Genomic DNA, 21,799 nt, shown 5'->3' with positions numbered 1-21,799 from the left:
TAGTGGGAGTCGGAACCCTGAGAGAAGAAAGTTCTTCTCTGGGCAAAATTAAAATGGGGCATTCTGATCCCAGCTGTGACACAGTGGATAGATTGTGCAATGGGTATTTATGCATTTATCCTCTCATTGAAGGTAGACTCTCTTTGAGAAACAGTTATGCCTGTCATTACTGTTTTCGGCTATTTTCGTACCATTAATAAAATGTGAGTGGATTAACACAAGGGGTAATCCAGTTTTTCTCTTGCTAAATGATTCTCTTACATTGTTAGTTGGATAGTTCAAGTTCTGGGAAATTCATTATTTCTTAGGTCAGCTCCCTTCCGTGTTGACACTACATAGAGTATAGGATAAGAGTTTAATTTCTAGAGTTAGACAGAATGGGGCCCCAATCCCAGCTTTTAGGGTAATTAAATCTCTCTGTGTCTCAGTTTTCTGTTCTGTAAAATGGAGAGAGTCATAACATTCACAGCATGGAATTCTTGGGATTACTGGAGATCATGCTTATAAAGTGGTGATCACAGGGCTTGGCTTGTATAAATCCTCCATAACGTTTGGCTATTGTTATTACCATTGTTATTAAATTGATAAGCATCACACCCAGAGGACAGTGAACCTAACAATGATAGTCCTGCCTGTGATCTGCACTCATTAACATGATGAAGACTTCCCATCCAACATTTCCACAATGACTCCTGGAAGTGAGAAAGCCCAGGAATCAGCCAAGTTCCAAATATCTCATGGCAAACTGGTTTTGGAGGAAGGAATAGATCCCGTTGTTCTAACTTCCAGACCCCCAGGCAAGAACTCTATCTAGGTGACCTTCCCTCCCTTCCTTTGTCACCGTGAAGGTCTCTTTTCCCAGGTGGTAACCATCACTGATCTCCAAGGACTCGTACTGGGACAAGAATTCTCTATTAAGTGGAATCTTCCTGTCGATGACCTGGAGAAGTTCAACTGCTACCCTGATGATCCAACAGCCTCTGAGGAGAGTTGTAGGCAGCGGGGGTGTCTTTGGGAGGTAAATGACCAGAAATAGATTACCACATTGATCAGGAAGTTGTAAAAACTGTCTCACAAGTAATTAGGCACCTAGAAAACACTTTGCAAATTTCTGTGGCTTGAAGAAAACAAGGATATTGTGCAACATGTCTTTTGCCAACTGTACATGATAGGTCATCAGTATTTTTCTCAGGAATCAGAAGGAACTTACTGCCATTCTCATTGCCACTCCAACCATATCATTAAAAACCCAATTTCAAACATAATAATATACATTGGATGTGCATTATGCATTGTATATTTTTTTGTCTATTGGAGAACACAAGCAGGAAGGGTAAGGTCAGGCTGTTTCTCTCTATTGGAACAACAGAGAAAATAAAAACTAGAAAGAAAAAGTGATTTCCTCTAGATTACTGGGGAGACAATAAGGACCCTGGGATTAGAATTGTGCCTGGAGGCTCCTGTCTCCAGATCAAACTTCCTGCTGCTTTGTCACTGTTCACTCATTATAGAAGGCCAATGTGTGTGTTTTAAAAATGGATGTGTTCATTTGCTAGGGCTACCATGACAGAGTACCACAAACTGAGTGGCAGAGAACGACAGGAACTTATTCCCTCAAAATTCTGGAGTCTAGAAGTGAGACCATGGTGTCAGTGGAGTTGGTGCCTTCTGAGGACTTTGAGGGAGCATCTGGTCCATGGTCCTCCCCTAACTGCTGGTGGCTTCCTGCCAATGTTTGGTATTTCTTAGCTTGTAGATGCATCACCCCACTCTCTGTCTTCATGGTCACATGTGTACATGTCTGTCTCTGTGTCCAAATTTTCCTTATTAATAAGGATACCAGTAATATTGGATCAGGGCCTATCCCAAAGATCTCATTTTAACTTGTTCATTGCAGAACACTATTTCCAAATAGTCACATTTAGAGGTATCAGGGGTTAGAACTTAACATCTTTTTTGGGGGATACAATTCAACCCATAACCATGGACATGGTGTCAAAGACAGTCTGTGTTAACCAACTTCTTCAGTAATTAGAGCCTCAGTGTTGTATCAGAGGCTGAGAAAGACTTTCTCCTGTTGTTCCAGCACACATCTACTCCTGGCGTGCCCACCTGTTACTATGACACCATCCCTAATTATGTTGCCAGTGACATTCAGTACCAGTACGCTGGCATCACTGCAAACCTTTCCCTCCTGGTGGCCCCTGAATTAGCACGAGCAGAGGAATCTAGACAGACAGCACCAATACCACCACTGCCATCAAGGGATGTGCCACCTCCCACTGCAGCAGCCGCAGCAGCTGCTGTTGCCGCCTCTGATTCTCTCTCTGCAAAGATCAGCTTCCTCCGCCTGAGCGTGATCTATCACACAGCAAACATGCTGCAGGTCAAGGTAAGGACCATGGTGCAGATTCTGGTTCACAATATGGAGTTTTTAACTCACAGTTCTGTATGGATAGAAGACATTGAAACAATTAAAACGTTTTTTTTTTTTCTTTTTGAGACAGGGTCTCCCACTGTCACCCAGGTTGGAGTACAGGGGCACAATCTCAGCTCATTCTAACCTCTGCCCCCCTGGCTCAAGCTAGCTTCCTGCCTCAGCCTCCCAAGTAGCTGAAACTATAGGTGTGCACCATCACATCTGGTTAATTTTTGTATTTTTTGTAGAGACAGGGTTTTACCGTATTTCCCAGGCTGGTCTCAAATGTCTGACCTCAAGCGATCCACCTGCCTTGGCATCCCAAACTGCTGGCATTATAGGCATGAGCCACTATGCCCAGCTGAAACAGCCTTTCATCCAAATCCTTCATTTTACAGATGAGGGAGCTAAGGCCTATAGAGAGGTAAAAATCAGAAAGTAGACGGTAGAGCCAGGATGTGACCTTAGATCTACGAGGATTGTGAATTCTCTGTAATGATGAGTATTCTTGGTCATAAACATCATCAAAGAATCATCCTTTAGCCCTGAGAAAAATGTGTCTGCTTTGTGGCAAACTCACATGAGAGGCATTAACTTAATTCCAATATTATAATTGTTTCTCTAGCAGTGGTTCTCAAACTTTAGTATGCATCAGAATCACCTTCAGATCATTTTAAAACCCAGATTTCTGGTCCTTACCCCTGGGGTTTCTGATTCAGTAGGCCTGGACTGGGGCCTAGCCTGATAATTTGCTTTCTTTCTTTCTTCCTTCCCTCCCTCCCTCCCTCCTTCCTCTCTCTCTCTCTCTCTTTCTTTCTTTTTTTTCTTTCTTGCTTTTCTTTCTTTGTTTCCTCCCCTCCCCTCTCCCCTCCCCTCCCCTCCCCTCCCCTCCCCTCCCCTCCCCTCCCCTCCCCTCCCCTCTCCTCTCCTCTCCTCTCTCTTCTCCTTTCCTTTCTTGCTTGCTTTCTGGCTTTCTTTCTTTCTAGCTTCCTTTTTTTTGGCGACAGTTTTGCTCGTGTTGCCCAAGTCAGAGTGTAATGGTGCAATCTCGGCTCACTGCCTCCCTGGTTCAAGTGATTCTCCTGCCTCAGCCTCTTGAGTAGCTGGGATTATAGGTGCCCACCACCACACCCGACTGCTTTTTGTATTTTTAGTAGAGATGGGGTTTCACCGTGTTGACCAGGCTTGTTTCGAACTCCTGACCTCAGGTGATCCACCTGCTTCAGTTTTCCAAAGTGCTGGGATTACAAGCATGAGCCACTGTGCCGGCCTTGAGAATTTGCATTTCTAACAAGCTCTCAGGTGAGGCTGATGCTGCAGATCAAGAGGCCACACTTTTTAAGACCCACTGCTATGAACATTTAAAAAGAACATCTACTGGAAATACAATGTGAGCCATGCATATTTTCCAGTAAATGCATTTTTAAATGTATATTTTAAAAGTCAAGTTAATTTTAATAATATTTTATTTAACCAATGTCCTAAAATATTATCATTTCACCTTGAAATCAAAATTTTTTTTTATTGCATTTTAGGTTTTGGGGTACATGTGTAGAACATGCAAGATAGTTGCATAGGTACATATATGGCAGTGTGTTCTGCTGCCTTCCTCCCCTTTACCAACATTTGGTATTTCTCCCCAGGCTATCCCTCCCCAGCTCCCCCCCACTGTCCCTCTCCTATTCCCCCCAATAGACCCCAGTGTGTAGTACTCCCTTCCCTGTGTCCATGTGTTCCATTGCTGGGTCAAATGGAATTTCTATTTCTAAGGCCTTGAGGAATCGCCACACTGTCTTCCACAATGGTTCAACTAATTTACACTCCCACCAGCAGTGTAAAAGTGTTCCTATTTCTCCACATCCTCTCCAGCATCTGTTGTCTCCAGAGTTTTTAATAATCGCCATTCTAACTGGCATGAGATGGTATCTCATTGTGGTTTTGATTTGCATCTCTCTAATGACCAGTGACGATGAGCATTTTTTCATATGTTTGTTGGCCTCATGTATGTCTTCTTTTGTAAAGTGTCTGTTCATATCCTTTGCCCATTTTTGAATGGGCTTGTTTGTTTTTTCCTGTAAATCTGTTTGAGTTCTTTGTAAATTCTGGATATCAGCCCTTTGTCAGATGGGTAAACTGCAAAAATTTTTTCCCATTCTGTTGGTTGCCAATTCACTCTAGTGACTGTTTCTTTTGCCGTGCAGAAGCTATGGAGTTTGATTAGGTCCCATTTGTCTATTTTGGCTTTTGTTGCCAATGCTTTTGGTGTTTTGGTCATGAAGTCCTTGCCTACTCCTATGTCCTGGATGGTTTTGCCTAGATTTTCTTGCCTAGGGTTTTTATGGTGCCAGGTCTTAAGTTTAAGTCTTTAATCCATCTGGAGTTAATTTTAGTGTAAAGTATCAGGAAGGGGTCCAGTTTCTGCTTTCTGCACATGCCTAGTGAGTTTTCCCAACATCATTTATTAAACAGGGAATTCTTTCCCCATTGCTTGTTTTTGTCAGGTTTATTAAAGATTGTATGGTTGTAGATATGTTGTGTTGCCTCTGAGGCCTCTGTTCTATTCCATTTGTCTATATGTCTGTTTTGGTACCAGTACCATGCTGTTTTGATTACTGTAGCCTTGTAGTATAGTTTGAAGTCTGGTAGTGTGATGCCTCCCACTGTGTTCTTTTTGCTTAGAATTGACTTGGCTATGCGGGCTCTCTTTTGGTTCCATATGAAGTTCATGGTGGTTTTTTCCAGTTCTGTGAAGAAAATCAATGGTAGCTTGATGGGGATAGCATTGATTCTGTAAATTACTTTGGGCAGTATAGACATTTTCACGATATTGATTCTTCCTAACCATGAACATGGAATGTTTCTCCATCTGTTTGTGTCCTCTGTTATTTCGTTGAGCAGTGGTTTGTAGTTTTCCTTGAAGAGGTCCTTTACATTCCTTGTAAGTTGTATTCCTAGGTATTTTATTGTTTTTGTAGCAATTGTGAATGGCAGTTTGTCCTTGATTTGGCTCTCTTTAAGTCTGTTATTGCTGTATAGGAATGCTTGTGATTTTTGCACAATGATTTTGTATCCTGAGACTTTGCTGAAGTTGCTTATCAGTTTCAGGAGTTTTTGGGCTGAGGCAATGGGGTCTTCTAGGTATACTATCATGTCGTCTGCAAATAGAGACAATTTGGCTTCCCCCTTTCCTATTTGAATACCCTTGATTTCTTTTTCTTGCCTGATTGCTCTGGCTAGAACTTTTAGTACTATATTGAATAGGAGTGGTGAAAGAGGGCATCCTTGTCTAGTGCCGGATTTCAAAGGGAATGCTTCCAGTTTTTGCCCATTCAGTATGATATTGGCTGTTGGTTTGTCATAAATAGCTTTTATTATTTTGAGATATGTTCCATCAATACCGAGTTTATTGGGGGTATTTTAGCATAAAGGGCTGTTGAATTTTGTCAAATGCCTTCTCTGCGTCAATTGAGATAATCATGTGGTTTTTGTTTTTGGTTCTGTTTATGTGGTGAATTATGTTTATAGACTTGCGTATGTTGAACCAGCCTTGCATCCCTGGGATGAATCCTAGTTGATCATGATGTATAAGTTTTTTGATTTGCTGTTGCAATCGGTTTGTCAGTATTTTATTGAAGATTTTTGCATCTATGTTCATCATGGATATTGGCCTGAAGTTTTCTTTTCTTGTTGAGTCTCTGCCAGGTTTTGGTATCAGGATGATGTTGGTCTCATAAAATGATTTGGGAAGTATTCCCTCTTTTTGGATTATTTGGAATAGTTTCAGGAGGAATGGTACCAGCTCCTCTGTGTGTCTGGTAGAATTCCGCTGTGAACCCCTCTGGACCTGGGCTGTTTTTGAGTGGTAGGCTCTTAATTGCTGCCTCGACTTCACACCTTGTTATTGGTCTATTCATAGTTTCAGCTTCCTCCTGGTTTAGGCTTGGGAGGACACAGGTGTCCAGGAATTTATCTATTTCTTCCAGGTTTACTAGTTTATGTGCATAGAGTTGTTTGTAATATTCTCTGATGATGGTTTGAATTTCTATGGAATCTGTGGTGATTTCCCCTTTATCATTTATTATTGCATCTATTTGGTTGTTCTCTCTTTTCTTTTTTATCATTCTGGCTAGTGGTCTATTTTGTTGATCTTTTCAAAAAATCAGCTCTTGGAATTATTGATTTTTTTGAAGGGCTTTTTGTGTCTCTATCTCCTTCAGTTCTGCTCTGATCTTAGTTCTTTCTTGTCTTCTGCTAGGTTTTGAGTTTTTTTGATCTTGCTCCTCTAGCTCTTTCAATTTTGATGATAGGGTGTCAATTTTGGATCTCTCCACTCTTCTCATATGGGCACTTATTGCTATATATTTTCCTCTAGAGACTGCTTTAAATGTGTCCCAGAGATTCTGGTATGTTGTGTCTTCATTCTCGTTGGTTTTGAAGAACTTCTTTATTTCTGCCTTCATTTCTTTGCTTATCCAGTCAACATTCAAGAGCCAGTTGTTCAGTTTCCATGAAGCTGTGCAGTTCTGAGTTAGTTTCTGGATTCTGAGTTCTAACTTGATTGCACTATGGTCTGTTATTATGTCAGTTGTTTTGCATTTGCTGAGGAGTGCTTTATTTCCAATTATGTGTTCAATTTTAGAGTACGTGTGGCGTGGTGCTGAGGAGAATGTATATTCTGTGGATTTGGGGTGGAGAGTTCTGTAAATGTCTATCAGGTTTAGTTGTTCCTGGTCTGAGTTCAAGCCCTGGATATCCTTGTTAATTTTCTGTCTGGTCGATCTGTCTAATATTGACACTGGAGTGTTAAAGTCTCCCACTATTATTTTGTGGGAGTCAAAGTATTTTTGTACGTTGTTAAGAACTTGCCTTATATATCTGGGTGCTCCTGTATTGGGTCCATATATATTTAGGATCGTTAGCTCTTCTTGTTGTATCGATCCTTTTACCATTATGTAATGGCTTTCTTTGTCTCTTTTGATCTTCATTGCTTTAAAGTCTATTTTATCAGAGATGAGAATTGCAACTCCTGCTTTTTTTTGCTCTCCATTTGCTTGGTAAATCTTCCTCCATCCCTTTATTTTGAGCCTTTGTGTATCCTTGCATGTGAGATGGGTTTCCTGGATACAGCACACCAATGGGTTTTGGTTTTTTATCCAATTTGCCAGTCTGTGTCTTTTGCTTGGTGCATTTAACTCATTTACATTTAGGGTTAATATTGTTATGTGTGAATTTGTTACTGCCATTTTGATGCTAGCTGGCTGTTTTGCCCATTAGTTAATGCAGATTCTTCATTTTGTTGATGCTCTTTAGCATTTGGTATGTTTTTGGAATGGCTGGTAGTGGTTGTTCCTTTCTATGTGTAGTGCCTCTTTCAGGAGCTCTCTTAAAGCAGGCCTGGTGGTGACAAAATCTCTGAGTACTTGCTTGTTTGCAAAGGGTTTTATTTTTCCTTTACTTATGAAGCTCAGTTTGGCTGGATATGAAATTCTGGGTTGAAAGTTATTTTCTTTAAGGATGTTGAATATTGGCCCCCACTCTCTTCTGGCTTGTAGCATTTCTGCCGATAGATCTGCTGTGAGTCTGATGGGCTTCCCTTTGTGGGTGACCCAACCTTTCTCTCTGGCTGCCCTTAGTATTTTCTCCTTCATTTCAACCCTGGTGAATCTTACGATTATGTGCCTTGGGGTTGCTCTTCTTGCAGAATATCTTTGAGGTGTTCTCTGTATTTCCTGGACTTTAATATTGGTCTGCCTTGCTAGGTTGGGGAAATTTTCCTGAATAATATCCTGAAGAGTATTTTCCAGCTTGGATTCATTCTCTTCATCACATTCTGGTACACCTATCAAACGTAGGTTAGGTCTCTTCACATAGTCCCACATTTCTTGGAGACTTTGTTCATTCCTTTTTGCGCTTTTTTCTCTAATCTTGGTTTCTCGTTTTATTTCACTGAGTTGATCTTCGACTTCTGATATTCTTTCTTCTGTTTGTGCAATTCGGCTGTTGAAACTTGTGCATGTTTTGCGAAGTTCTCATGTTGTGTTTCTCAGCTCCTTCAATTCATTCATATTCCTCTCTAAGTTGCCCATTCTTGTTGTCATTTCCTCAAATTTTTTTGAAATCTTTTTTCAAGGTTCTTAGTTTCTTTGCATTGATTTAGAACATGTTCTTTTAGCTCATGGAAGTTTCTCATTACCCATCTTCTGAAGTCTGATTCCGTCATTTCATCACACTCATTCTCTGTCCAGCTTTGTTCCCTTGCTGGTGAGGAGTTTTGGTCCTTTGTAGGAGGTGAGGTGTTTTGTTTTTGGGTGTTTTCCTCCTTTTTGCGCTGGTTTCTTTCCATCTTTGTGAGTTTATCCATCTGTCGTCTGAGTAGTTGCTGACTTTCTATTGGGTCTCTGAGTGGGCACCCAGATTGTTGATGATGAAGTATTTCTGTTACTTAGTTTTCCTTCTAACAGTCTAGCCCCTCTCCTGTAGGACTGCTGAGGTCCACTCTGGGCTCTGCTTGTCTGGGGTACACCTGTAGCAGCTGCGGAACAGTGAGAGGTTCTGCCAGTTACTTCTTCTGCTATCTTTGTCCCAGAATGATGCCCGCCAAATGTCAGTCTGATCAGTCCTTTTTGAGGTGACTCTTTGGATATACATGGGTCAGGGAGTTGCTTGAGGAGGCAGTCTGTACTATATAGGAGCTCAAGTGCTGAGCTGTGAGCTCTGTTGTTCATTCAGGGCTGTTAGGTCAGTACATTTAAGTCTGCTGCAGCAGAACTCATAAAACCCCTTTTTTTCCTCAGATGCTCTGTCTCGGGGAGTTAGGGCTTTCTTTGAGTATCCATTGCACCTTCCTGCCCAGCTAGGAGGCAGTCTAGTCACTATTTGCCTTCCGAGGCTTGGCCCTGTTGCCATGGGGTCTGCCCTGTTGCTGTGGGCTCTGCGCTACTGTCGTGGGCTCTGCCCTGTTGGCAGAGTCTCTCTGTTATGGCGGGTTGCCTTGGCAATGGCAGGCTGCATCAGCAATGGGAGTGTACCTCAGTAGGGGCGGTATGCCTCAGTAATGGCGGGTGCCCATCCCCCACCAAGCTGCACCATCCTGGGTTCAGCTGTGCCTGCAGTGAAACTCTCAACCCCGAGCGTTTCAAATCGCTGTTTTGTTTGTCCCTGTGGGGGTGGGACCCGCCAAGCCTGATCACCTGGCTCCCTGCCTCAGAGCCCTGTTTTTTTTTTAAGTTGAATGGTTGACTCTTTCCCAGGTGTTTCAGTCGGCTGCTGATAGGGCACCAGGATCTGTGTGATTTCCCATGCAGTGACCCACTGTGCCGGTTCAAACGTCTCTTCCCAGGAATCTCCTGGTCTGGCTCACTGTCCAAGTCCTGTTTAATCAGATGGATATGCTAATCTGCCCTCCCAAATCTCAGATTGCCGGTTTAACAGGGCACCCAGACCAGTGTGTTCTGTGCAGAGTGCTGCTGCGCGCTGCGGCGCTGGCCAAAACGGCGGCGGGAGCCGAGACAGCTGCGCTGGCGTCCAGTATCTCTCCTACACCTGGGAATTTCCCCGTTCTGTGGGCAACAAAGATCCGTCTGGAAATGCAGATTGAACTCACCCTCTGCATCTTCACTGAGAGCTGCAATCCTGATTTGCTCCTACCGTGCCAACTTGGCAGTCCCCCCGAAATCAAAATTTAATGGAGATACTTTGCAATCTTCTTTTTTAAAAGTTTTTTTTCTTCTTTTTTTTTCCCATTCAAATCTCATCTTGAAGCAATCTTCTAATTATACTAAGTCTTCAAAGTCTGGTGTGTATTTTGTATTTACAGTGAATCTCATTTCAGACTAGTACATTTCAGGTGCTCAAAGGCCATGTGTGGCTCATGGACAGCACCTTGGACAGCTCAGCTTTAGCCATTGCTTTCCATACTTTAATGTATCATGAATCACTGGAGCAGCTTGTGAAAATGAAAGTTCTAATTCAGAAAATCTGGGGTGGTGGGGCCTGAGGTTCTGCATTCCTAACAAGCTCCTGGCAATGCTGCTGCTTTGGGTCTGAGAAACATAATTTTGACAAGCAGGACTTTAGAAAACTTTCATCTGGCCGGGCACAGTGGCTCACACCTGTAATCCCAGCACTTTGGGAGGCTGAGGCGGGCGGATCACGAGGTCAGGAGAGTGAGACCATCCCGCCATCCCAGTCAACATGATGAAACCCCATCTCTACTAAAATACAATAAACAGCTGGGCATTGTGGTGTCTGCCTGTAGTTCCAGCTACGCAGGAGGCTGAAGCAGGGGAATTGCTTGAAACTGGGATGCGGAGATTGCAGTGAGCTGAGATCCCATCACTGCACTCCAGCCTGGCAACAGAGTGAGACTCCGTCTCAAAAAAGAAAAAAAAGAAAAGCCTTTATACCTAAACATAAATTTGGGGCTATAACCTGAGGAAGAGGATGGTCACTCATGATTGTGATACTCCTTGTACTTGCATAATACTTTTCACTCCTTTTATTCATCCCACACATCAGTCCTGTTAGGTAAGTAGGAACAAGGGGTGGATACAGAAGAGAAATGTTAGGAATGGAAAAGCTGTGCAGCATCTGGAAGCTCAAATGGTAAGGAATTCTCAGAGTCCACAGGAAAACACAATTCTTTAATTCCTAACATGCACGAAGACACAGGTTTACAGTTCTATGCACATGCATGTCTACATGCCACACACTTACAAACAGGTACACACACATTCTATTTATGACATTCTATATCCTTCTATCACAAGTTCTTTAGAGGAAGAGCCCTCCTTGGCTTTGAATGGATTTTACTGAGGCATTTTTGAACTGCAGCATCTGTATGGGACATGGTGGGAAGGCAGGCCTCACATCTATTTGCTTGGGGATGTTCTATGTTTACTGATAAGGTGCAAACTGGCTAAAAACATGGAATCTGAATTATATGGGCTGGCATGATGGATTTTAGGTCTGAGACCCTACCAGAAAGTTTTCTTCTCTCTTCTTGCCAGATCTATGACCCAAATAATAAAAGATATGAGGTCCCAGTGCCACTGAACACCCCTCCCCAACCAGATGATGACCCTGAAAACCGTCTGTATGATGTCAGGATTCAGAACAATCCTTTTGGAATCCAGATTCAACGCAGAACCTCCAACACTGTAATGTAAGCACCATTTATTTGGTTCTAATTAGAGTAGTTCTAGATTTAACTATAGTGGTTATAATTAATTCAAGTGAAATATTAGTCTGAGAGACCCTATGTAAATATGTGTGCATTTGTTGAGAGTCTATCTATTTTTCCATGCTTTAATGAATAATTTGTTTTTGGTTAGTCATTAACAAAAATACTTAATCCGCCTTTAAAGAAATTAAGAATTGTTTGATTTCAGAGAAAGAAAAATACATGTTCTACTTATTATTCTTAAGTAGAATAGAAAACTCTATTTAATAAGTACAGGAGATAACCTAAGATACGAATGAGTTCCATACTATGTCCATTAAGAAATAATAAGAGGCAGGAGAGAGGAGCAAAGGTTAAAAAGGAGAAAGAAATTGCTTCTTGTAATATTTGATTCTGTGGACACAAAAGCCTTAAAAGCCTTTTGACAATGTTAAGCATAAAGGAATTGTCATCTCCCATCTGTTGTCCTGCTGCAGAATAGAATGAAGCGAAGGTCTGGGTTTTGCTTGGGGTGAGGTTCCCCATCCTAGTAGAAGCTGTTACCTGCATGTGCACCTTTGCCTTCTCATGTATGTCTTCTCTCTTTGGCTACACAAGTGATTTCCTCTCTGTTGTCCTCTTTGGTAAGAGGCCTTTGGCCAATTCAGAGAAATTGTTCTAAGTTTCACACTTTTCCATTGAAAAGTTTGCTTAAACCCTATTTGTTCCTTTATATATTTATTCAAGCTGATATGCCAGGCACTGAAAACTTGAAATAAATAGAAGGAGTCATGGCTTTTGCCCTCAAGGTCCCAGAAAAGGAGCTCTCAGTCTGACAAACCACAGAACAGAAATGTGAACAAGGAACTTTGGTACTGAGTCGGGGCCATTGTTATGACCTGGGTCATGTCACAGTATTTGAACCCGTATCTAAATGTGCAGTAATTCAGGAGGCTTTGGAATCAATTAGACATTACAAACACATCCCAAGGAGCTCTGGCCAGTGGTCTCCAGCTCAGTGTGATCTGTTTTTGTGTTGCAGTTGGGATTCTCAACTCCCCGGCTTCACCTTCAATGACATGTTTCTCTCCATTTCTACACGTCTGCCCTCTCAGTACATCTATGGCTTTGGGGAAACTGAGCACACAGCTTTCAGAAGAGACATGAACTGGAACACCTGGGGGATGTTTGCTCGTGATGAGCCACCTGCGGTAGGGTCAATGGAATAAGTTAACAATCAGTTTCTCTCAATGTAAATCTGTTTTAATCCATATGCTTCTATATGACACCTTGCTCATCAACTTCAACTTATACTGATAAATTCTGCTCTCAGTTGTAATAGGCTGCATGTCATTCTTTTGTTTCTAAAAGGCATATATATATATATATTTCCCTCTGTCAGTTATGGATTTTATTTCACAAACTTTACTTAATATAGTCTATGTATCAGGCACATTGCTAAGTGCTTAGCTACAGATTTTCTTTTTTGTTGTTGTTAAGACCAAGTCTTGCTCTGTCTCCCAGGCTGGAGTGCAGTGGCATGATCTTGGCTCACTGCAACCTTTGCCTCCTGGGTTCAAGCGATTCTTGTGCCTCAGCCTTCTGAGTAGCTGGGATTACAGGTGCATGCTAACCTGTCCAGCTAATATTTATATTTTTTATAGAGACAAGGTTTCACCATATTGGCCAGGCTGCTCTCGAACTCCTGATCTCAGGTGATTTGCCCACCTCAGCCTCCCAAAGTGCTGAGATTACAGGCATGAGCCACCATGCCCGGCCAGCTACAGACTTAATAAGGTACTGTCTTTGCTGTCCAGACACTTATAGGCTAGTGAGAGAAATAGAGGCAGAAATAGCATAGTGGAATCACTTAATTATATAATAATAAATAATTAAATTATATAACAATAAATGAGGAGGCACATAGTGGAGAAGAAACAGCTTTTTACTTAGGGTAGAAGGGAGGGTCAAGGAAGGCCCGAAAAAGGAACATGACATTGAGCTGAATCCTTAATGATAAGTAAGAGTTTGCTGTTTGGGTTATGTTATGAAAAGAATATCTTGAATTTCCTTTTTGTTTATTACTCTCATGACTCCCAGAACAACAAGAATTCCTATGGTGTCCACCCTTACTACATGGCACTGGAGGAGGATGGCAGTGCCCATGGAGTGCTCCTGCTAAATAGCAATGCCATGGGTAAGACATAGGCACAACCCCCATGTGCCACCAGAAACAGCTGTGACCATTCTATTTTGACCTGTATTATAAGTTGAAATAGAGACCTTCAGGAGGCAAGGGAAATGGAACAAATAAACTGACTTTCCATTTACTCATCTATTTATTCAAGATTTATTAAGAATTCTGAATCGGGTGTTAGGCATGGAATTTTGACCAATTGTGGTTCCTACTCTGGCATAGCCTATTTTACTGTGACACGTTGGCTTTCATTCACAGCATATTTAAAAGTTGTTGAGGTTGCATATTACATTTGGGGTACCTGCAAATACACCTCTGATTCCAATTGATAAGAGAAGACTTTCTAGAGGAGGCAGGCATCAAAAAGAGAGTGTGAAGAAAGCAAATTTTAGGGCAGGTTTTCTATCTGGATGATTTACAATTCCAAGGATGTGCCTCATGTATATTGTTTTTCTTACAGATGTGACATTACAGCCCACTCCTGCCTTGACATACCGCACCACAGGAGGGATTTTGGACTTTTACATTGTTTTGGGGCCAACCCCTGAACTTGTAACTCAGCAGTACACAGAGGTTAGAATCAATTCTTTCCATCAATATATTGTCAAATATTTATTGACTATTACCACATTATTGGCACTGAGATAGGCTAGTTTTTTCTTTTGACTCTTCAGTGTCACTACTAGATTGTTACTGCCTTTTCTGAAAATCATATTTTAGTATTATGGGTCCATAAAGGCATATTAATATCCCACATGTCTCTCAATTGTTGAACAGTCTATCTAAGAATTGCTAATCAGTAATAACCAGCAAATTATCAGATTTCCTAGAATGAAAACTCTGGAATATAGGAAAACTTCAATTATAATGTTTCTATCATTCTGCATGTCCGTAGTTGCTCCATATTTATTAGACTTTCTTATTTTTCTTGGGTGAGGCCTCTTAGACAGTACTTAGCAGAAACACTCAACTTGATTCAAGAATAAGTCAACCCCTGTTCTTTCCTAGGAAGTCTATCTGGATGCATTTTTCTTTTTATTCTAGTTGATCGGTCGACCAGCAATGATTCCATACTGGGCCTTGGGATTCCAGCTGAGTCGCTATGGATACCAGAATGATGCTGAAATCTCCAGTTTGTATGATGCAATGGTGGCAGCCCAGATTCCCTATGTATGAAACCTCACCCAGCCCAAAGTTTAATTAGTTACAGGAATTTGTGGCTAATTTTATATTAGAAGTGCTATGATGTTCTTATCAAAGATAACTTGATAATCCAGGCTGAATTCTTTTTCTTTGTATATACAATAATACTATATACTTATTAAACAGAAGTTAGAAAATAGGAAAATTGCAAGATGAAAAAAATCCATAGATATACCTTAACAAAGTAATCAATATTAATAATACGCTGGTTTATTCTTTTCCAAAGTCTGGCTTATGCACAAGTCTCTGTTTTTCCAAACAAGTTTCACCTAGAGTCTTAAGACAATGAAGGGAACTATCATTTTTGGACTAAAAAGAAGCAACTTCCTTTTTTCAACTAAATATTAACCATTTTAGTTATTATTCAACAATCATGGTTTGAATAAGTTTCATATGTAGAAACGTGGGTTGGTACTGCATAGAGAGAGATAGACATTCAGGAAAGCTATAAGATAATGTCGTTCTTATATGTTGGTGTAAGGAAGGGGTCCTGTTTCCATTCTGCATATGGCTAGCCAGTTATCCCAGCACCATTTATTGAATAGAGAGTACTTTCCCCATTGCTTGTTTTTGTCAGGTTGGTCAAAGGTCAGATAGTCGTAGGTGTACTGTCTTGTTTCAGTGTTCTCTATTCTTTCACATTGGTCTATATGTCTGTTCTTGTACCATTACCATGCTGTTTTGATTACTGTAGCCCTGTAGTATAGTTTGAAGTGGGGTAGGCTGATGCCTCCAGCTTTGTTCTTTTTGCTTAGCATTGCCTTGGCTATTCAGGCTCTTTTTTGGTTCCATATGAATTTTAAAATAGTTTTCTCTAGTTCTGTGAAGAATGTCAATGGTAGTTTAATGAGAATAGCATTGAATTTATAAATTGCTTTGGGCAGTATGGTCATTTTAAGGATACTGATTCTTCCTATCTCTGAGTATGTTTTTCCATTTGTTTGTGTCATCTCTGATTTCTCTGAACAGTTTTTGTAGTTCTCCTTGTTGAGATCTTTCACCTACCTGGTTAGCTGTATTCCTAGGATTTTTATTTGTGGCAATTATGAATGGGAGTTCATTTGTGGTTTGGCTCTAGGCTTGACTGTTGGTGGTGTATAGAAATACTAGAAACTTTTGTACATTTATTTTCTATCCAGAGACTTTGCTGAAGTTTCTTATCAGCTTAACAATCTTTTGGGCTGAGATGATGGAGTTTTCTAGATATAGGATCCTGTCTAGGTGACAAGATCTACTTTCTAGATATAGGATCATGTCACTTGCAAATATAAATAGTTTGTCTTCCTCTGAATGCCCTTTATTTCTTCCTTCCTTCCTCTCTTCTTCCTTTCCCTTCCCTTCTTTTCCCTCCCCTCCCCTCCCCTTCCCCTTCCCCTCCCCTCCCCTTCCCCTTCCCCTCCCCTCCCCTCCCCTTCCCTTCCCTTCCTGCTTTCTCTTTCTTTCCCTCCCTCCCTCCCTCCTTCCTTCCTTCCCTCCTTCCCTTCCTTCCCTTCCCTTCTATTCCTTCCCTTCCTTCCCTTCCTTCCCTTCCTTCCCTCCCTTCCCTCCCTTCCTTCCTTCCTTCCCTCCCTCCCTCCTTCCTTCCTTCCTTCCTTCCCTCCCTCCCTCCCTCCCTCCCTCCCTCCCTCCCTCCTTTCTCTCTCTCTCTCTCTCACACACACACTCTCTCTCTTTCTCCCTCTGCTGCCCAGGCTGGAGTGTTGTGATGTGATCTTGCCTCAGTGCACCCTCTGCCTCTTGGGTTCAAGTCATTCTCCTGCCTCAGTCTCGTGAGTAGCTGGGACCACAGGTGCACACCACCACACTTGGCTAATTTTTTCACATTTTTAGTAGAGCTGGGGTTTTGCCATGTTGGCCAGGCTGGTCTCAAACTCCGGACCTCAGGTGGTCCACCTGCCTTGGCCTCCCAAAGTGCTGGGATTACAGGTGTGAGCAACCATGACTGGCCTTTTAATTTCTTTTTCTTGCCTTATTGCCCTCGTCAGAACTTCCAATTCTATGTGGAATAGAAGAGGTGAGAGGACATCTTTGTCTTGTGCTGGTTTTCAAGGGGAATGTTTTCAGCTTTTGCTTAGTCAGTATGATATTGATTGTGGGTTTGTCATCCATGGCTCTTATTATTGTGAGCTATGTTCCTTTAGTACTTAGTTTATTGAGAGTTTTTAACAGCCAGATTTACTGTAGAAAAAAACCCAGATATGCAATCCCGTTTGTTTCCTAAGAAAGTCCCAGTTTCCACCCTTGAACATTTCAGTTAGAACTTTGTTTAATAGATTAAGTTTGATATTTGAAGAGTGAGAAAGATATGAATTGAGGAAAGGAAAAGGGATAGAGATCCAATTGGGGAAATACAGGAGAAGGAGTGGGCACAGGTGAACTGCATGCAGGCATCAGAAAGCAATTTCAATCAGCAGAATTGAAAAGTCAGCATACAGGAGTAATGAGATGAGGAATGAGTAGGCGCCTGGGCTGGGGCAGGCATAGAGCCCAGGCCCCTACTCATTCCTCATTCATCAAGACTAGGGGCCTGACAGAGCAGTCAGTGTGCCCTGCAAGGCACCTGCTGCAGGGTTCCAAGCGCCTTGCTGTTTCTTCCTACAGGACGTCCAGCATGTAGACATCGATTACATGGACCGGAAGCTGGATTTCACCCTCAGTGCCAGCTTTCAAAACCTTAGTCTCCTGATTGAGCAAATGAAGAAAAATGGCATGAGATTTATTCTCATTTTGGTAGGTATTGAGACAGATTAGATTCTACTTTCTATTTCCATATTCATGGTTCCAGAATAACGCCATTGTGGGAAACTGGATGAAGGGTACAAGAAATGTTCTTATACTCTGTACTTTCTTGTTTGTTTTACAACTTCTTGTGGTGAACCTATAATTATTATTTTTTAATTAAAAGCAAATAAAGAAAGAAAAATGAAAAAGGGCTTTTAAAAGATGATACTTTATACTATTTATTTTCCATAACTGTCACTGGAATGTAATTATTTTCTCTTAGAGTTAGAACACCTGTGGGCTGAAGAACTGTAGATAGAAAAAAAAAAAAGGAAAAAAAGTGTCTCACTATTTCTATTTCAGGCCATGCCTCAGGAGAAAGAGCTGTATCTTAGTCTCATCTTTACCTCAGGGGGTTCAAAAATCTTACGTTATAGTGTCACTCAGAAATGTTAAAGCTCAGGTGACATTTCTTCTTAAACTTACAAACAATTGAGTTAAGATCCAGAACACCAATTTATTATTTTACTAGAAAGCCACATCTTGATAAATGCAGAGGTAATTACCTGCAAATGATTCTCCCTGCTAACTTCCAAAAATTACAGCATTATTCAGTGACTTTTGTTCACTTACTAATTCATGTATTTATTGAACACAATATTTGAAAATCACTCTTCTACAAGTTGTGTATGTGTGTGTGAGGGTGCATGCACAGTCTAAATAAGTAAGACAGTACTCTTTTACTTATAAGGTTTTTATTCTAATGGTGGGAGACAGCCCATAAACATCTGAAGAGATAATTTCAGACAGTAGTGATTTATATGACAGTTGTGAAACAGCATAATATTATAGAGAGTAATTGGGGCAGGTATGGGATGGTGTGAGCAAGGGAAGCTACTTTAGTTGGACACATTGGGACACAGAAGGCAATAAAAACAATTCATGTTTTTGAGGAATATTACTATTATACTCTAGAAACACAATGAATTGGCTCTCTCTGCTTGAGGATTAAGTCTTATTAACCTGGTTTATCTCCAGGAGTTGTTTTCAAACATTAGCAAAAGTTTTTCTCAAGTTATGAAGAAACACCAATACATTCTTTTACTTCTCAACTCTCTTTGTAAAAATAGATTTCTATGTCGTTGGAAAAAAAATGACTTATGTCATATTTAAATTCCTATAGAATTTTTAGCATCTTATTTATTTACTTAAATAATTCAGGGTTAAACTTTATTTTTTTAACTTTTATTTTAGATTCATTGTGTACATATCCAGGTTTGTTACAAATGTGTATTGTGTAATGCTAAGGTTTGGTGTATATATTAGTCTGTTCTCATGTTGCCAGTAAAGACCTACCTGAGACTCAGCAATTTATAAAAGAAAGAGGTTTAATGGACTCACAGTTCCACATGGCTGGAGAAGACTCACAATCATGGTGGAAGGTGAAAGGCATGTCTTTCATGGTGGCAGACAAGAGAAGACAGTTTGTGCAGGAAAACTCCCTTTTTAAATATCATCAGATCTCATGAGACTTATTTGCTATTATGAGAACAGCAGGGAAAGACCTGCCCCCATGATTTACCTTCTACCAGGTCCCTCCCACAACACATGGCAATTCAAGATGAGATTTGGGTGAGGACAAAGTCAAACCATATCAGGGTATAATGGAACCCATCACCCAGGTAGTGAACATAGTACCAAACAGGTAGTTTTTCAACCCTTGTCCCTCTCCCTCCCTCTCCACTCTTGTAGTCTCCAGTGTCTGTTATTCCCACCTTTATGTCTGTGTGTACCCAATACTTAGCTCCTACTTATAAGTGAGAACATGTGGCATTTGCATTTCTGTTCCTGCATTAATTCACTTAGAATAATGGCCTCCAGTTACATCCATGTTGCTGCAAAGAACATAATTGCATTCTTTTTATGACTGTGTAATATTCCATGATATATACGTACCACATTTTCTTTATCCAGTCCACCATACATGGGCTCCTGGGTTGACTTTATGTCTCTGCTGCTGTGAATCGTGCTGTGATAAACATACAAGTACATGTGTCTTTTTGAGAGAATGATTTATTTTCCTTAGGGTATATACCCAGTAATGAGGTTGCTGGGTGGTATGGTAGATCAGTTCTTAGTTCTTTGAGAAAATCTCCAAATTGCTTTCCACTGTGGCTGAACTAATTTACATTCCCACCAACAGTGTATAAGTGTTCTCTTTTCTCTGCAGCCTCACCAACATCTATTTTTTGACTTCTCAACAAAAGCCATTCTGTTTGATGTGAGATGGTATCTCACTGTGGTTTGATTTGCATTTCTCTGTTACTTGTATTCAGTGTTTTTTCATAGGTTTGTTAGCCACTTGCATGTCTTCTTTTGAGAAATGTCTGTTCATGCCCTTTGCCTACTTTTTAATGAGATTGTTTTTGGCTTGTTGATTTGTTTAAGCTCCTTATATATTCTGGATTTTAGGCCTTTCTCAGGTTCATAACTTGCTAATATTTCTTCCCATTTGGTAGGTTGCCTCATTACTCTGTTGACAGTGTCTCTTGCTGCACGGAAGCTCTTTATTTTAATTAGATCTATTGTCAATATTTGTTTTCATTGCAATTGTTTTTGCGGACTTAGCCATAAATGTTTTGCTAAGGCCAGTGTCAAGAATAACATTTCCTAGATTATCTTCTAGGATTTTTATAGTTTGCAGTCTTACATTTAAGTCTTTAATCCATCTTGAGTTAATTTTCATATATAGTGAAAGGTAGGAGTCCAGTACCATTCTTTATATATGGTTAGCCAGTTGTCTCAGCACCATTTATTGATAAAGAATTCTTTTCCTCTTGCTCATTTTTGTCAATTTTTCTGAAGATCAGATAATAATTGTAGGTGTGGGATAGTATATTTCGAAGTTGGGTCATGTGATACCTCTGGTTTGTTCTTCTTGCTTAGAATTTATTTGGCTATTCAGGCTCTTTTTTGGTTCCATGTGAATTTTAGAATAGTTTTTCTAATTATGTGAAAAATGATATTGGAGTTTAATAGAAATAGTGTTGAATCTATGAATTGCTTGAGGAAGTGTGGCCATTTTAATGATATTAATTCTTCCAGTCCATGAGCATGAAATGTTTTTTCATTTGTTGTGTCATCTCTGATTTCCTTCAACAGCGTTTTGTACTTCTTGTAAAGATCTTTCATCTCCTTGGTTAGATGTATTCCTAGGTATTTTATCCTTTCTGTTGTTGTTATAAAAGGGATTGCATTCTTGATGAACTATAAAAACATTCTTGTTTTTATGTTTCTTCTAGGTGTGAAATTGGATTGTTATTTTGAGATCTAACTTGAGATTTCTAATTTGAGATCTCTCAGCTTGAACACTATTGATGTGTAGAAATGCTACTAATTTTGTAACATTAATTTTGTATCTTGAAACTTCTAATGAAGTTGTTTATCAGTTCTAGGAGCCTGTTGGCAAAGTGTTTAGGGTTTTCTAGGTATGGAAACAGATCATCCATGAAGAGAGACACTTTGGTTCTTCTTTTCCTATGTGGATGTGTTTTATTTTTTTCTCTTGCCTGATTGCTCTGGCTAGGACTTTCAGTACTATGTTAAACAGGAGTGATGAGACAGGACATCCTTGTCATGTTCCAGTTCTCAAGAAGAATGCTATCCAAAGGATTATAACTCATTCAGTTTTAAAGACACATGTGCACATATGTTCATTGCGGCATTCTTTACAATAGCAAAGACCTGGAACCAACCCAAATGCCCATCAATGATAGACTGGACAAAGCAAATGTCACCATGGAATACTACACAGCCATAAAAAACTATGAGTTCATGTCCTTTGTAGGGACGTGGATGAATCTGGAAACCATCACTCTTAGCAAACTGCTGCAAGAACAGATAATCAAACACTCATAGGTGGGTGCTGAACAATGAGAACACATGGACACAGCGAGGGGAGCATCACACACTGAGGTCTGTTGGGGGTCGCTAGGGAAGGGACAGTGGGGGATAGGGAGGGTGGGGAGGGATAACATGGGGAGAAATGCCAGATATAGGTGATGAGGGAATGGAGGCAGCAAACCACCTTACCACATAT

The 21,799-nt window shown here is 40.7% G+C and overlaps 1 protein-coding gene across 1 annotated transcript in view; it reads left to right on the top strand.

Moving 5' to 3' along the window:
* The window catches only part of MGAM2 (maltase-glucoamylase 2 (putative)), a 130,751-nt gene that overhangs the window by 53,143 nt on the left and 55,809 nt on the right, over positions 1 to 21,799 (top strand). Inside the window, exons 25-32 of the mRNA XM_035254554.3 lie at positions 863 to 1,018; positions 2,087 to 2,392; positions 11,428 to 11,582; positions 12,622 to 12,790; positions 13,680 to 13,776; positions 14,237 to 14,349; positions 14,821 to 14,946; positions 17,581 to 17,709. Of these exons, the coding sequence (XP_035110445.2) occupies positions 863 to 1,018; positions 2,087 to 2,392; positions 11,428 to 11,582; positions 12,622 to 12,790; positions 13,680 to 13,776; positions 14,237 to 14,349; positions 14,821 to 14,946; positions 17,581 to 17,709 (1,251 nt within the window). The remainder of the gene's footprint in view (positions 1 to 862; positions 1,019 to 2,086; positions 2,393 to 11,427; positions 11,583 to 12,621; positions 12,791 to 13,679; positions 13,777 to 14,236; positions 14,350 to 14,820; positions 14,947 to 17,580; positions 17,710 to 21,799) is intronic.

Source organism: Callithrix jacchus, chromosome 11 (assembly GCF_049354715.1).
Source record: "Callithrix jacchus isolate 240 chromosome 11, calJac240_pri, whole genome shotgun sequence".
NCBI classification, from domain to species: domain Eukaryota; kingdom Metazoa; phylum Chordata; class Mammalia; order Primates; family Cebidae; genus Callithrix; species Callithrix jacchus.
The sequence above is the reverse complement of the archived record's forward strand: the minus strand, read 5'-3'. Positions and strand labels throughout refer to the sequence as shown.